General features: G+C 37.8%; 1 protein-coding gene across 5 annotated transcripts in view; it reads right to left on the reverse strand.

Moving 5' to 3' along the window:
* Positions 1–15,623, reverse strand: part of LOC128649897 (hematopoietic prostaglandin D synthase) — a 226,544-nt gene that overhangs the window by 31,419 nt on the left and 179,502 nt on the right. For all 5 annotated transcript variants that reach the window (XM_053703438.1, XM_053703433.1, XM_053703434.1 and 2 more), the window contains 2 exons: positions 4,749–4,858; positions 3,097–3,195 (listed from right to left, as the gene is read on the reverse strand). In XM_053703438.1, coding sequence (XP_053559413.1) covers positions 3,097–3,195; positions 4,749–4,858 — 209 coding nt within the window. The remainder of the gene's footprint in view (positions 1–3,096; positions 3,196–4,748; positions 4,859–15,623) is intronic.

A 15,623-nucleotide genomic window follows, 5' to 3' on the forward strand; every position in this document is an offset into this window, starting at 1 on the left:
TTTGGGTGTGGATTATTTTCAGCAGGAATTGGCTGTCTTTATTTTATCCCTCCCTCTCTAGTGACTCTTGTGTGGAAAGATCCACATCTTGGGTAATCATTATCCCATACGTCACTAGCTCATGGACTCTTGCTAATTACATGAAAGAAAACATAATTTATGTAAGAACTTACCTGATAAATTCATTTCTTTCATATTAGCAAGAGTCCATGAGGCCCGCCCTTTTTTTGGGGTGGTTATGATTTTTTTTTATAAAGCACAATTATTCCAATTCCTTATTTTATATGCTTTCGCACTTTTTTCTTATCACCCCACTTCTTGGCTATTCGTTAAACTGAATTGTGGGTGTGGTGAGGGGTGTATTTATAGGCATTTTGAGGTTTGGGAAACTTTGCCCCTCCTGGTAGGAATGTATATCCCATACGTCACTAGCTCATGGACTCTTGCTAATATGAAAGAAATTCATTTATCAGGTAAGTTCTTACATAAATTATGTTTTACATGTTTCTTTTTTTTCTGTTTTCTTGTTTTGTTTTTTGTGTATATTTCAAGTAATAGTTATCTTGTCCTACCTAAGCTAATCCCTAGAGACACTCTTCTAGCCAAATATCACTTATTATTATATAGTGTTAATTTTAATACAGTGTGCTCAATACTTACTCAGTCCTCCCAATGCCTTCTAGAGTTGCTCTCTCTTCTATACAATGTTCTGCACATGTTTACAATGTGATAGAAGTGCCGAGTCTGTTATATTATATTGTACTTCCGTTATTAAGGTCACGGAGCTAAAACTGAGTATATATTTTGGAAATACCTAATATGATGTTGTCAGTGTCCAGTGTCACAATATGTTTTATTTGGGTAATATTCAGATAGCGCTTAATGTTCTCTGTCCTATAATGTTTGCAGCTAACGTTAACTCTGATACATAATCCTATCCTACTAGGTCATATTTGCCTATAGTCCTTTGAATTGCCAATATTACTGCAATGTGCTAGTATTACATGTACTGAATATCCTTATTCCTAGCTGTTGCAATCTTTGGGGCTACTAATTTGTTTGGGATCAATGATTGTACATGGTTGCATCCTTATGTTACAGGGGATTATAGTGGAAAGTGTTATGTTACGTTACATTTGTATTTCTGAGACCCCAGTATATTTTGGCATTTTTCCGCACTGCCAGCGGCCGAGGCAGTGTGACGTGTTAACAATTCACACCCCGTTACTGTTGGGTTCCTCTCCTCCCTTTCCCGCCGGTACTGGCTGCCTGCGGGTCATATCCCTTCTCCTTTTTCCCGCACCGTCTATAGCTGACAATTCCCCAGGAGAGGAGCTCACCCAGTGACCCTGTATAATTCATACATACTAATATCTTCCCTCTCCATATAACTTTCTTAAGAACTTCCCTTATTTATCTTATTGAAAGCCCCTCAACTATGCATATACATTCCCATACCCTGAGTAACCCCTGTTTATAAATTTGACATACTAACTGGCTCCGCCCTCCACCACCCCCCCTTCTACATATTTAAGCGGCTTTCGCCCGCTGATAGTCCCCCCCCCCCTTATATATTTCGGCCCAAGAGTGGCCGTCTCATATGCTAACCCTCCACAGGCAGATACCTTGATTCAGATATGTCAATAAGTGTTTCCTATCAGGTAGTGGAAATCATTTGCTAGTACTATAATATAAAATGAAGTTCTAATTCCTTTCACCTAAGCTTTTGCCTAGCACCATGTTAATCTTTGATATGTATTTCTCTTATTACAGGCGCATTCTGTGTTGTCACTAATATTTGCTTATAGGCATTGTAATACTTTATTGGATGTAATATTATCTTAAAGGTGAATACTGTTTGTCAATCTTTGTTTTAACTTCAATAAAAAATTTATTTGCAAAAAAAAAAAAAAAATATCTTTAATATCTATATGCAATGGTAAATAACCAGCTATAAGGTTAGAGGAAAATATCTAGTCCAAGATCTAAGATATATACTTATAAAGGTTGAATCTGGTACATATTATAACAATTTATTAAAAATATAAAAAAAACAATTCAAAAGCGCTAACAACTATATATCAATAACAGGACAAAGCCGTACACATTTATTTATACAGTACATATAATCAGCAATAGCAATACACTAATGATTGTGCAAACAGATAATAGTGCACATCAATTCAAATAACTCCCATCAATCTAGGGGCTAGGTGAAAAGCATAGTTCCCAATCACCTGATTTAATATAACAATCCAAATGATGACTATTATATCTGGGTTGCACATAAGTCAGGGGTAGTTGTAAACGTATACTGTTCTGAAAAAGTGTACAGTAAACGTCTGTAGATGTCCTTTGTGTTAAGGACATAACCATAAAACACAATACCATGTGCAGGAGTTTATTGGAGTTACGCAGCTGGTTTTGTGCATAGACCAACTAATTGCAAACCAGCTAATCGATTATGAGATTCGTTGACAACTATTTTCATTATCGATTATGACGATTAGTTGTTGCAGCTCTAATAAATATACATATACACACACACACACGCATTGTATGTATCTCTGTTAAAGCCCTTTGCCTGCCTTTTTTTTTCCTAACACCTGAGACCTAATATCTTTTTATTGCAATTTTCTATTATTTTTTTATTAGACAGTGCTATTATAAGTAGAAGTATACTTTTAATTGTATTTTTCATGTGTTTTGTGCAACCTTTTATACAAGCTCAACAGTTAGCCAGAACTCTGAAGTCAAACTATCCCGATTCAATTGCACTTAAGTAAACAAGTTTACTTTCAACTTGTAATAAGCCACGATAAACCCTTTATCGCTCGCACGCAACAGTTAGCGTGCCACTCGTAATCTAGCCCTTAGTGTAGATATACCTATATATATATATATATTTTTTTATATATATTTTTTTTGTTAAGCTGTAAAATGTAGTGATCTATAATAAATATTTCCATTAAGTATACTAAGAAGTAAATACATATAGCAAAACCATATGCATCTATTTTACTTCCATTTGTATCATACAAGGGATTTCTAATACATTTATATTCTACTTCAAAAATAAATTACATATATACTTACAGAGTCACCAACAAACCAGACATGGTCTCCCAAGGATTTTTCCAAGCTACTCAGTACGTCTGGTGCAACTTTGGCCACATACTCTGTTTGCTTCCGTTTCTAAAATATAATACAGAACTCAAAATGTCATTAATGTTTTAACTTGGTGCTGTTACGTTTTCTAGAATAAAAATAGAGACTTATAAAAGGATATTCTTAAACAAATTTTTCATAGGCTCATGATGGGGAACTCATTGGCTACACTTATTCTAAGCAAGAATTATGCACTTAAAGGGAAACTGAAGACAATTTTTTTATTTAACAATTCAGATAGAGCATGCAATTTTAAGCAACTTTCTAATTTACTCCTATTATTTTTTTCTTCGTTCTCTTGATATCTTTATTTGAAAAATCAGTAATGTAAGCATAGGAGCCGGTCCATTTTTGGTTCAGCACCCTGAATAGCGCTTGCTGATTGGTGGCTACATGTAGCCACCAATCAGCAAGCTCTACCCAGGTGCTGAACCAAAGATGGTCAGGCTTGTAAGCTTACATTCCTGCTTTTTCAAATAAAGATACCAAGAGAACAAAGAAAAAATGATAATAGGAGTAAATTAGAAAGTTGCTTAAAATTGCATGCTCTATCTGAATCATGAAAGAAAACATTTGGCTTCAGTATCCCTTTAATATTTGGTTTATAGAGTGGTTACAGTGATTTTTTAACATTGTGTTGCTGCATATATAATACAGAGGCTTACCTGTCAAATTAAAAGTATATATCTCTATCTATACACACATATAGGCAAGACTAAAAAATTCTGGGTACATTTGAATTTATGCAAAATTGGACTAAGTAAAACTGAATTTTTTTAGTGTACCTATGTAGATGTCTTCAAATGAAGTGGATAGTACTTTTTATTAGTATGGCCTCACATGCCACCGTTATATGAACACAAAGTACGCAAAAACATAATGATAGACATATTGTGCAGCACAAGTCTGCATGTATAGCCTACTCGCCCATGTTATCCAAGGACACCGGGTAAAACAACTAGTGAATGGCTGATACCATCACACCCCCCTTCTGACGTATATGTAGTTAACATTCAGATAATCCATATGACACAGCCGCATTCAGATTGGCGGCCGCGATCACATGGTCAGGAGACACACCTCCTCCCGGATTGGCTGGCGCTTCTACAAATGAGCACTAACAAGGCCGATCTGTGCCTTTGACAAAGCAGTAGGCGAAACGCGCGTCAGGCGTTCGCACTGCTTATCCACTTTATACCTTATACAATTGTTGGCCTTAATTGGCAATATAGATAAGTTTTAGGAGCATACTTTTAATATAATTTGGGGTTACATGATATGATAATTTTTCAAGGTGGCTAATAGTAGTTAGCGGTGGTTGATATATCAACATAACGGTGATACTGAGTGTACCGTGCCCATGACTTGGGATTGTTCGGTCCTCCCGCTTTTTATCAAGCTAACCTCACGTAACATAGTATGAATCATAAATGCTCTTACTGTATATTTATTTCTCAATTAAAAATATACAGGTTTCTTTCCCATGGGTAATAGGAGAAGCTAGTTAATTAATAATTATTAATAATAATAATACCCATTAATAATACATAATTGACTGTATCTGTGAGTACAAAACTTACTTTTTCTGCTTCATTTTCTGCTTCCCAAGGAAACTCAGATATGAAGTCATCAATTGAAGCTATAATAGCATCAACACGAAGTTGTTCCAAATCGGATTTACCTGCCAATCCTGTGAGTAAAAGAAAAAAACAAAACGTACAAAACATTAAAAAAAATGCCACTTTGTATAGACTGATTAGCAGTTAATTAGGGACATGAAAAACAAACATTTTCTGTCATGATTCAGATAGATCATACAATATTAAAGAACTTCCAATTTACTTATTTGATCAAGTTTGCTTCATCCTCTTTGTATTCTTTGGTGAAGGAGGAGCAATGCTAGCTGAGCCAATGACAAGAGGCATATATGTGGAGCCACCAATCAGTAGCTAGCTCCCATTAGTGCATTATTGCTCCTGTGTCTACCTAGATATGCATTTCAACAAAGGATACCAAGAGAATTAAGCAAACTAGATAACAGAATTGAATTGGAAAGTTATTTAAAATTGCATGCACTATCTGAATTATGAATAACCATTTTTGGGTTTCATGTCCCTTTAAGACAATATGATTTTACCCAGAAACCAATAAGTGAGCTCTATTTTCCTGACCGCTAATATTACAGAAGCAAATTTTTATACTGTTTATTAGTTTATAGTAAGATTCTGCATTATTAGCTAGATTACAAGTTTGTGCATTCGTCTTTGAACGCTGAAAATATGTATTATCATTGTTAAAACAGCACTGCAGTCATTACAAGTCTTGTCGGTATAGGCGTACCGCAAGCCTTTTAGCCTGTAACGCAACGTTGGTATCGCACTCAAAAAAAAATATGACTTTTTTTCATGGGATTCCCATAGCGCTGGTATTACGAGTTTTGCGGTCAGGCTAAAAAGCGAGGGTTACAGCCTAAAACCACAAGATCTGTAACGCCATCTAAAGTCAGTAGTTATGAGTTATGTTACAGCTTTGTAGCGTAAAACTCATAACTAAACTGTTACAAAGTACACTAACACCCCTAAACCGAGGCCCTCCCGCATCGCAAACATTAAATTAAATTTATTAACCCCTAATCTGCCGCTCCCGATATCGCCGCCACTAATAAAATTTAGTAACCCCTATTCCGCTGCTCCCCGACATCATCACCACTAAAGTTAACCCCTAAACCGCCGCCCTCCTGCATCGCAAACGCTATTTAAATATTAACCCCTAATCTGCCGTCCGCCCACATCGCCCCCACTATACTAAAGTTATTAAGCCCTACACAGCCGCTACTATAATAAACCTATTAACCCCTAAACTCACCTGTGAAATAAAACCATAGCTAGCTAGAATATAACTAATAGTTATAATTGTAGGTAGCTTAGGTTTTAATTTTATTTCACAGGTAAGTTTGTATTTATTTTAACTAGGTAGACTAGTTAGTAAATAGTTATTAACTATTTAATAACTACCAAGTTAAAATAAATACAAAATTACCTGTCAAATAAAACCTAAGCTACCTTACACTAAAACCTAAAATTACAAAAAATAAAAAACCTACCATTGCAAAAAATAAAAAAATGAAATTATCCGCAAAAAAAATTATTCCTATTCTAATACCCTTTAAAAAAAGAAAAAAAATACCCCAAAATAAAAACCCTAATCTAGAATAAACTACCAATGGCCCTTAAAAGGGCCTTTTGTAGGGGGCGGAGCAAGCCCAGAAGCTGATCGGAAGCACATTACTTCCGCTCCGCTGAAATTATACATAAAACCTGCTTTTTCGACCATCAGATTCAGCTCGAATTGGAAGTTCTAGTGGCTTTTATGATCATCAGCGACTTATTTTGAGCCCAGACAAATACGTTGAGAAGGAGAGAATCGTGGCTCTTTGGAAAAACTGATAATTGGACTGCGTGTAAAGCGGCCATCTTTCCATCCACGCGGTAATACATCAACGCAGAGGCGAAACTACAGATTGTCCCTCATACTCAGACCGGAGCCACTAGTCAACAGAAGCACGATCAGCACTTGTCATTTAATGAATCCGCTGCAGTACAGGGCTTATTACATCTAAGGTGGAGCGCTCTATACAAGTAACAGGAATTTTAAGCTGTGCAACTCCAGCTGTCTACTCCCATATTACCCACCATGGAGGTCAGCATACAGAACATGCAGGCCCTCTTTCTGGACTTTAAGTTGATGCTGCTCAGGGACCTGGGCAGCTGGCTTGAACCAAATACAGACGAGCGGACAAGGACCCTTACACCTTTGACACTTACTTCTGCAGTATCTTTGCCCACGGACAGCCAGAGGGACGGCAGTGAGCACTTCAAACATGTTGGTCAGGCCCGGATCTTACGGGATGCGGTTGATTCCCCGAACCAGGACACAATTACTGTAGCCCACTAAACTGGCAATCTAGCTGACAAGAGCAAAAATCTACAGATCGGATCTTTACATTTCTATACGAGGTACAATACAGGAGAGAAGAGCCCTAACATTTTGACCGCACATGCTGCACTGCCCCTTTGGCAATTGGTCTGGAAAAAGACTACAAACAGTTTATTCCCATACTGCAAGCTTGGAATAGGTTAACTTTAGTAACTCTACCTTCCATGGATACAAGATCTCAATATAGTTTGAATTTTTGATTTTGTAATCTTTATATAGTTTTTCATTAGTTCCTACTTTTACTATTGAGTTATATGACAATGTCTCTAATTTAACATATAAGACAATGAATAGGGATAATTTTAATATTATATTTAGTCTTTAGTTATTGCCCATTTTACTGTTCTGATAATACAATATATACTGTTTGTGGACAGCAACCTAGCCCTAGGTTACATTGTCAGTTTACATCCCTAATATACTCACATAAATCCAGAAATCTTAACACGCTAAAAAAATCGACTGCTAAGTCTGTTTCAAGCATTACGTCTCTCTGTACTATTTTATTTGGTTCATGTGTCTTGTCTATAAATACCCTAAATTAGCTGTATGCCCTGGAAGTGGGTGAATGATTTGAGTAGTCTATACATACCTCAAATTGTGGTGCTTTGCATTTGCTTAGCAATTCAAAAAGGTTGTGCTGAAATCCCTGTCTTTCCTAATAGCAACCTCATTTTGGCTGCTATTTATTCTTAGTATTGTGAATATATAACTAGTTTAAGGGTCTGCACTTCTTTTTCCGTCATACAAGGTTTCTTTCATGTAATTAGCAAGAGTCCATGAGCTAGTGACGTATGGGATATACATTCCTACCAGGAGGGGCAAAGTTTCCCAAACCTCAAAATGCCTATAAATACACCCCTCACCACACCCACAATTCAGTTTTACAAACTTTGCCTCCGATGGAGGTGGTGAAGTAAGTTTGTGCTAGATTCTACGTTGATATGCGCTCCGCAGCAAGTTGGAGCCCGGTTTTCCTCTCAGCGTGCAGTGAATGTCAGAGGGATGTGAGGAGAGTATTGCCTATTTGAATGCAGTGATCTCCTTCTAAGGGGTCTATTTCATAGGTTCTCTGTTATCGGTCGTAGAGATTCATCTCTTACCTCCCTTTTCAGATCGACGATATACTCTTATATATACCATTACCTCTGCTGATTCTCGTTTCAGTACTGGTTTGGCTATCTGCTATATGTAGATGAGTGTCCTGGGGTAAGTAAGTCTTATTTTCTGTGACACTCCTAGCTATGGTTGGGCACTTTGTTTATAAAGTTCTAAATATATGTATTCAAACATTTATTTGCCTTGACTCAGAATGTTCAACTTTCCTTATTTTCAGACAGTCAGTTTCATATTTGGGATAATGTATTTTAATTTAACATTTTTTCTTACCTTAAAATTTGACTTTTTCCCTGTGGGCTGTTAGGCTCGCGGGGGCTGAAAATGCTTCATTTTATTGCGTCATTCTTGGCGCGGACTTTTTTGGCGCAAAAATTCTATTTCCGTTTCCGGCGTCATACGTGTCGCCGGAAGTTGCGTCATTTTTTGACGTTATTTTGCGCCAAAAATGTCGGCGTTCCGGATGTGGCGTCATTTTTGGCGCCAAAAAGCATTTAGGCGCCAAATAATGTGGGCGTCTTATTTGGTGCGAAAAAATATGGGCGTCACTTTTGTCTCCACATTATTTAAGTCTCATTTTTTATTGCTTCTGGTTGCTAGAAGCTTGTTCTTTGGCATTTTTTCCCATTCCTGAAACTGTCATTTAAGGAATTTGATCAATTTTGCTTTATATATATGTTGTTTTTTCTCTTACATATTGCAAGATGTCTCACGTTGCATCTGAGTCAGAAGATACTACAGGAAAATCGCTGTCAAGTGCTGAATCTACCAAAGCTAAGTGTATCTGCTGTAAACTTTTGGTAGCTATTCCTCCAGCTGTTGTTTGTATTGATTGTCATGACAAACTTGTTAAAGCAGATAATATTTCCTTTAGTAAAGTACCATTGCCTGTTGCAGTTCCTTCAACATCTAAGGTGCAGAATGTTCCTGATAATATAAGAGATTTTGTTTCTGAATCCATAAAGAAGGCTATGTCTGTTATTTCTCCTTCTAGTAAACGTAAAAAATCTTTTAAAACTTCTCTCCCTACAGATGAATTTTTAAATGAACATCATCATTCTGATTCTGATGATTCCTCTGGTTCAGAGGATTCTGTCTCAGAGGTTGATGCTGATAAATCTTCATATTTATTTAAAATGGAATTTATTCGTTCTTTACTTAAAGAAGTACTAATTGCTTTAGAAATAGAGGATTCTGGTCCTCTTGATACTAATTCTAAACGTTTAGATAAGGTATTTAAAGCTCCTGTGGTTATTCCAGAAGTTTTTCCTGTTCCTAATGCTATTTCTGCAGTAATTTCCAAAGAATGGGATAATTTGGGTAATTCATTTACTCCTTCTAAACGTTTTAAGCAATTATATCCTGTGCCGTCTGACAGATTAGAATTTTGGGACAAGATCCCTAAAGTTGATGGGGCTATTTCTACCCTTGCTAAACGTACTACTATTCCTACGTCAGATGGTACTTCGTTTAAGGATCCTCTAGATAGGAAAATTGAGTCCTTTCTAAGAAAAGCTTATCTGTGTTCAGGTAATCTTCTTAGACCTGCTATATCTTTGGCTGATGTTGCTGCAGCTTCAACTTTTTGGTTGGAAACTTTAGCGCAACAAGTAACACATCGTGATTCTCATGATATTATTATTCTTCTTCAGCATGCTAATAATTTTATCTGTGATGCCATTTTTGATATTATCAGAGTTGATGTCAGGTTTATGTCTCTAGCTATTTTAGCTAGAAGAGCTTTATGGCTTAAAACTTGGAATGCTGATATGGCTTCTAAATCAACTTTACTTTCCATTTCTTTCCAGGGTAACAAATTATTTGGTTCTCAGTTGGATTCCATTATTTCAACTGTTACTGGTGGGAAAGGAACTTTTTTACCACAGGATAAAAAAATCTAAGGGTAAAAACAGGGCTAATAATCGTTTTCGTTCCTTTCGTTTCAACAAAGAACAAAAGCCTGATCCTTCATCCTCAGGAGCAGTTTCAGTTTGGAGACCATCTCCAGTCTGGAATAAATCCAAGCCAGCTAGAAAGGCAAAGCCTGCTTCTAAGTCCACATGAAGGTGCGGCCCTCATTCCAGCTCAGCTGGTAGGGGGCAGGTTACGTTTTTTCAAGGAAATTTGGATCAATTCTGTTCACAATCTTTGGATTCAGAGCATTGTTTCAGAAGGGTACAGAATTGGTTTCAAGTTGAGACCTCCTGCAAAGAGATTTTTTCTTTCCCGTGTCCCAGTAAATCCAGTAAAAGCTCAAGCATTTCTGAAATGTGTTTCAGATCTAGAGTTGACTGGAGTAATTATGCCAGTTCCAGTTCCGGAACAGGGGATGGGGTTTTATTCAAATCTCTTCATTGTACCAAAGAAGGAGAATTCTTTCAGACCAGTTCTGGATCTAAAAATATTGAATCGTTATGTAAGGATACCAACGTTCAAGATGGTAACTGTAAGGACTATCTTACCTTTTGTTCAGCAAGGGAATTATATGTCCACAATAGATTTACAGGATGCATATCTGCATATTCCGATTCATCCAGATCATTATCAGTTCCTGAGATTCTCGTTTCTGGACAAGCATTACCAGTTTGTGGCTCTGCCGTTTGGCCTAGCTACAGCTCCAAGAATTTTTACAAAGGTTCTCGGTGCCCTGCTGTCTGTAATCAGAGAACAGGGTATTGTGGTATTTCCTTATTTGGACGATATCTTGGTACTTGCTCAGTCTTTACATTTAGCAGAATCTCATACGAATCGACTTGTGTTGTTTCTTCAAGATCATGGTTGGAGGATCAATTTACCAAAAAGTTCTTTGATTCCTCAGACAAGGGTAACCTTTCTGGGTTTCCAGATGGATTCAGTGTCCATGACTCTGTCTTTAACAGACAAGAGACGTCTAAAGTTGATTACAGCTTGTCGAAACCTTCAGTCACAATCATTCCCTTCGGTAGCCTTATGCATGGAAATTCTAGGTCTTATGACTGCTGCATCGGACGCGATCCCCTTTGCTCGTTTTCACATGCGACCTCTTCAGCTCTGTATGCTGAAGCAATGGTGCAAGGATTACACGAAGATATCTCAATTAATATCTTTAAAACCGATTGTTCGACACTCTCTAACATGGTGGACAGATCACCATCGTTTAATTCAGGGGGCTTCTTTTGTGCTTCCGACCTGGACTGTAATTTCAACAGATGCAAGTCTCACAGGTTGGGGAGCTGTGTGGGGATCTCTGACGGCACAAGGAGTTTGGGAATCTCAGGAGGTGAGATTACCGATCAATATTTTGGAACTCCGTGCAATTTTCAGAGCTCTTCAGTTTTGGCCTCTTCTGAAGAGAGAATCGTTCATTTGTTTTCAGACAGACAATGTCACAACTGTGGCATACATCAATCATCAAGGAGGGACTCACAGTCCTCTGGCTATGAAAGAAGTATCTCGAATTTTGGTTTGGGCGGAATCCAGCTCCTGTCTAATCTCTGCAGTTCATATCCCAGGTGTAGACAATTGGGAAGCGGATTATCTCAGTCGCCAAACGTTGCATCCGGGCGAATGGTCTCTTCACCCAGAGGTATTTCTTCAGATTGTTCAAATGTGGGAACTTCCAGAAATAGATCTGATGGCGTCCCATCTAAACAAGAAACTTCCCAGGTATCTGTCCAGATCCCGGGATCCTCAGGCGGAGGCAGTGGATGCATTATCACTTCCTTGGAAGTATCATCCTGCCTATATCTTTCCGCCTCTAGTTCTTCTTCCAAGAGTAATCTCCAAGATTCTGAAGGAATGCTCGTTTGTTCTGCTGGTAGCTCCGGCATGGCCTCACAGGTTTTGGTATGCGGATCTTGTCCGGATGGCCTCTTGCCAACCGTGGACTCTTCCGTTAAGACCAGACCTTCTGTCACAAGGTCCTTTTTTCCATCAGGATCTGAAATCCTTAAATTTAAAGGTATAGAGATTGAACGCTTGATTCTTGGTCAAAGAGGTTTCTCTGACTCTGTGATTAATACTATGTTACAGGCTCGTAAATCTGTATCTCGAGAGATATATTATAGAGTCTGGAAGACTTATATTTCTTGGTGTCTTTCTCATCATTTTTTCTGGCATTCTTTTAGAATACCGAGAATTTTACAGTTCCTTCAGGATGGTTTAGATAAGGGTTTGTCCGCAAGTTCTTTGAAAGGACAAATCTCTGCTCTTTCTGTTCTTTTTCACAGAAAGATTGCTATTCTTCCTGATATTCATTGTTTTGTACAAGCTTTGTTTCGTATAAAACCTGTCATTAAGTCAATTTCTCCTCCTTGGAGTTTGAATTTGGTTCTGGGAGCTCTTCAAGCTCCTCCGTTTGAACCTATGCATTCATTGGACATTAAATTACTTTCTTGGAAAGTTTTGTTCCTTTTGGCCATCTCTTCTGCCAGAAGAGTTTTCTGAATTATCTGCTCTTTCTTGTGAGTCTCCTTTTCTGATTTTTCATCAGGATAAGGCAGTGTTGCGAACTTCTTTTGAATTTTTACCTAAAGTTGTGAATTCCAACAACATTAGTAGAGAAATTGTGGTTCCTTCATTATGTCCTAATCCTAAGAATTCTAAGGAGAAATCGTTGCATTCTTTGGATGTTGTTAGAGCTTTGAAATATTATGTTGAAGCTACGAAATCTTTTCGTAAGACTTCTAGTCTATTTGTTATCTTTTCCGGTTCTAGAAAAGGCCAGAAAGCTTCTGCCATTTCTTTGGCATCTTGGTTGAAATCTTTAATTCATCTTGCCTATGTTGAGTCGGGTAAAACTCCGCCTCAGAGAATTACAGCTCATTCTACTAGGTCAGTTTCTACTTCCTGGGCGTTTAGGAATGAAGCTTCGGTTGACCAGATCTGCAAAGCAGCAACTTGGTCCTCTTTGCATACTTTTACTAAATTCTACCATTTTGATGTATTTTCTTCTTCTGAAGCAGTTTTTGGTAGAAAAGTACTTCAGGCAGCGGTTTCAGTTTGAATCTTCTGCTTATGTTTTTCGTTAAACTTTATTTTGGGTGTGGATTATTTTCAGCAGGAATTGGCTGTCTTTATTTTATCCCTCCCTCTCTAGTGACTCTTGTGTGGAAAGATCCACATCTTGGGTAGTCATTATCCCATACGTCACCAGCTCATGGACTCTTGCTAATTACATGAAAGAAAACATAATTTATGTAAGAACTTACCTGATAAATTCATTTCTTTCATATTAGCAAGAGTCCATGAGGCCCGCCCTTTTTTTGTGGTGGTTATGATTTTGTATAAAGCACAATTATTCCAATTCCTTATTTTATATGCTTTCACACTTTTTTATCACCCCACTTCTTGGCTATTCGTTAAACTGAATTGTGGGTGTGGTGAGGGGTGTATTTATAGGCATTTTGAGGTTTGGGAAACTTTGCCCCTCCTGGTAGGAATGTATATCCCATACGTCACTAGCTCATGGACTCTTGCTAATATGAAAGAAATGAATTTATCAGGTAAGTTCTTACATAAATTATGTTTTTAATCACCTGAGCACTATTACTAGCTCGAGGTAGAGTTCTAAAATAAAATATTTGTACTGGTCTCCCTTTCCCTATTTATATTGTATATTAGCTTAAGTCTACAGGTGGATACCAATAGTAACTTTCCTATTAGGTGATACCGTTCTGTTTCTCTTTGTCCACTTATTTAGAGTAGGTATTGTACTCTTGATGTATCCTTAAACAACAGTGATACATCACTACTGTATTGATTTCTGTTATCCTTTCATACATTTTGAGGGCTACTAATCTTTACATAATTGTTAATCTTGGATATCTATTTGAGTGTTTCTCCTGAACCCAATTTAGCCCCTGCAATTTATTCTTATTGGAACTTTGTTATATTAGATTGGCGAGTTGAGTAAAGGACCTAGATATGGCATTTGTAGTGTCTGATGAACAATGGGAAGCTGAATTAGGTGAATCTCTTCAGCATAATACTAACCTAGATGGGGATGAAATATCTAACATCTATGGTGCTTTTAAAAAATATATAAAAAAAATATAGCCTAGAAAAACAGAATTTATGTTTACCTGATAAATTACTTTCTCCAACGGTGTGTCCGGTCCACGGCGTCATCCTTACTTGTGGGATATTCTCTTCCCCAACAGGAAATGGCAAAGAGCCCAGCAAAGCTGGTCACATGATCCCTCCTAGGCTCCGCCTACCCCAGTCATTCGACCGACGTTAAGGAGGAATATTTGCATAGGAGAAACCATATGTTACCGTGGTGACTGTAGTTAAAGAAAATAAATTATCAGACCTGATTAAAAAAACCAGGGCGGGCCGTGGACCGGACACACCGTTGGAGAAAGTAATTTATCAGGTAAACATAAATTCTGTTTTCTCCAACATAGGTGTGTCCGGTCCACGGCGTCATCCTTACTTGTGGGAACCAATACCAAAGCTTTAGGACACGGATGAAGGGAGGGAGCAAATCAGGTCACCTAAATGGAAGGCACCACGGCTTGCAAAACCTTTCTCCCAAAAATAGCCTCAGAAGAAGCAAAAGTATCAAATTTGTAAAATTTAGAAAAAGTGTGCAGTGAAGACCAAGTCGCTGCCTTACATATCTGATCAACAGAAGCCTCGTTCTTGAAGGCCCATGTGGAAGCCACAGCCCTAGTGGAGTGAGCTGTGATTCTTTCAGGAGGCTGCCGTCCGGCAGTCTCATAAGCCAATCGGATAATGCTTTTAATCCAGAAGGAGAGAGAGGTAGAAGTTGCTTTTTGACCTCTCCGTTTACCAGAATAAACAACAAACAAAGACAAAGTTTGTCTGAAATCCTTAGTAGCTGCTAAGTAAAATTTGAGAGCACGAACTAAATCCAAGTTGTGCAACAAACGTTCCTTCTTTGAAACTGGATTAGGACACAAAGAAGGCACAACTATCTCCTGGTTAATGTTTTTGTTAGAAACAACTTTTGGAAGAAAACCAGGTTTAGTACGCAAAACCACCTTATCTGCATGGAACACCAGATAAGGAGAAGAACACTGCAGAGCAGATAATTCTGAAACTCTTCTAGCAGAAGAAATTGCAACCAAAAACAAAACTTTCCAAGATAATAACTTTATATCAACGGAATGTAAGGGTTCAAACGGAACCCCCTGAAGAACTGAAAGAACTAGGTTGAGACTCCAAGGAGGAGTCAAAATTTTGTAAACAGGCTTGATTCTAACCAGAGCCTGAACAAAGGCTAGAACATCTGGCACAGCTGTCAGCTTTTTGTGAAGTAACACAGACAAGGCAGAAATCTGTCCCATCAAGGAACTTGCAGATAATCCTTTTTCCAATCCTTCTCGAAGGAAGGATAG

Source organism: Bombina bombina, chromosome 2 (genome assembly GCF_027579735.1).
Source record: "Bombina bombina isolate aBomBom1 chromosome 2, aBomBom1.pri, whole genome shotgun sequence".
NCBI classification, from domain to species: Eukaryota; Metazoa; Chordata; class Amphibia; order Anura; family Bombinatoridae; genus Bombina; species Bombina bombina.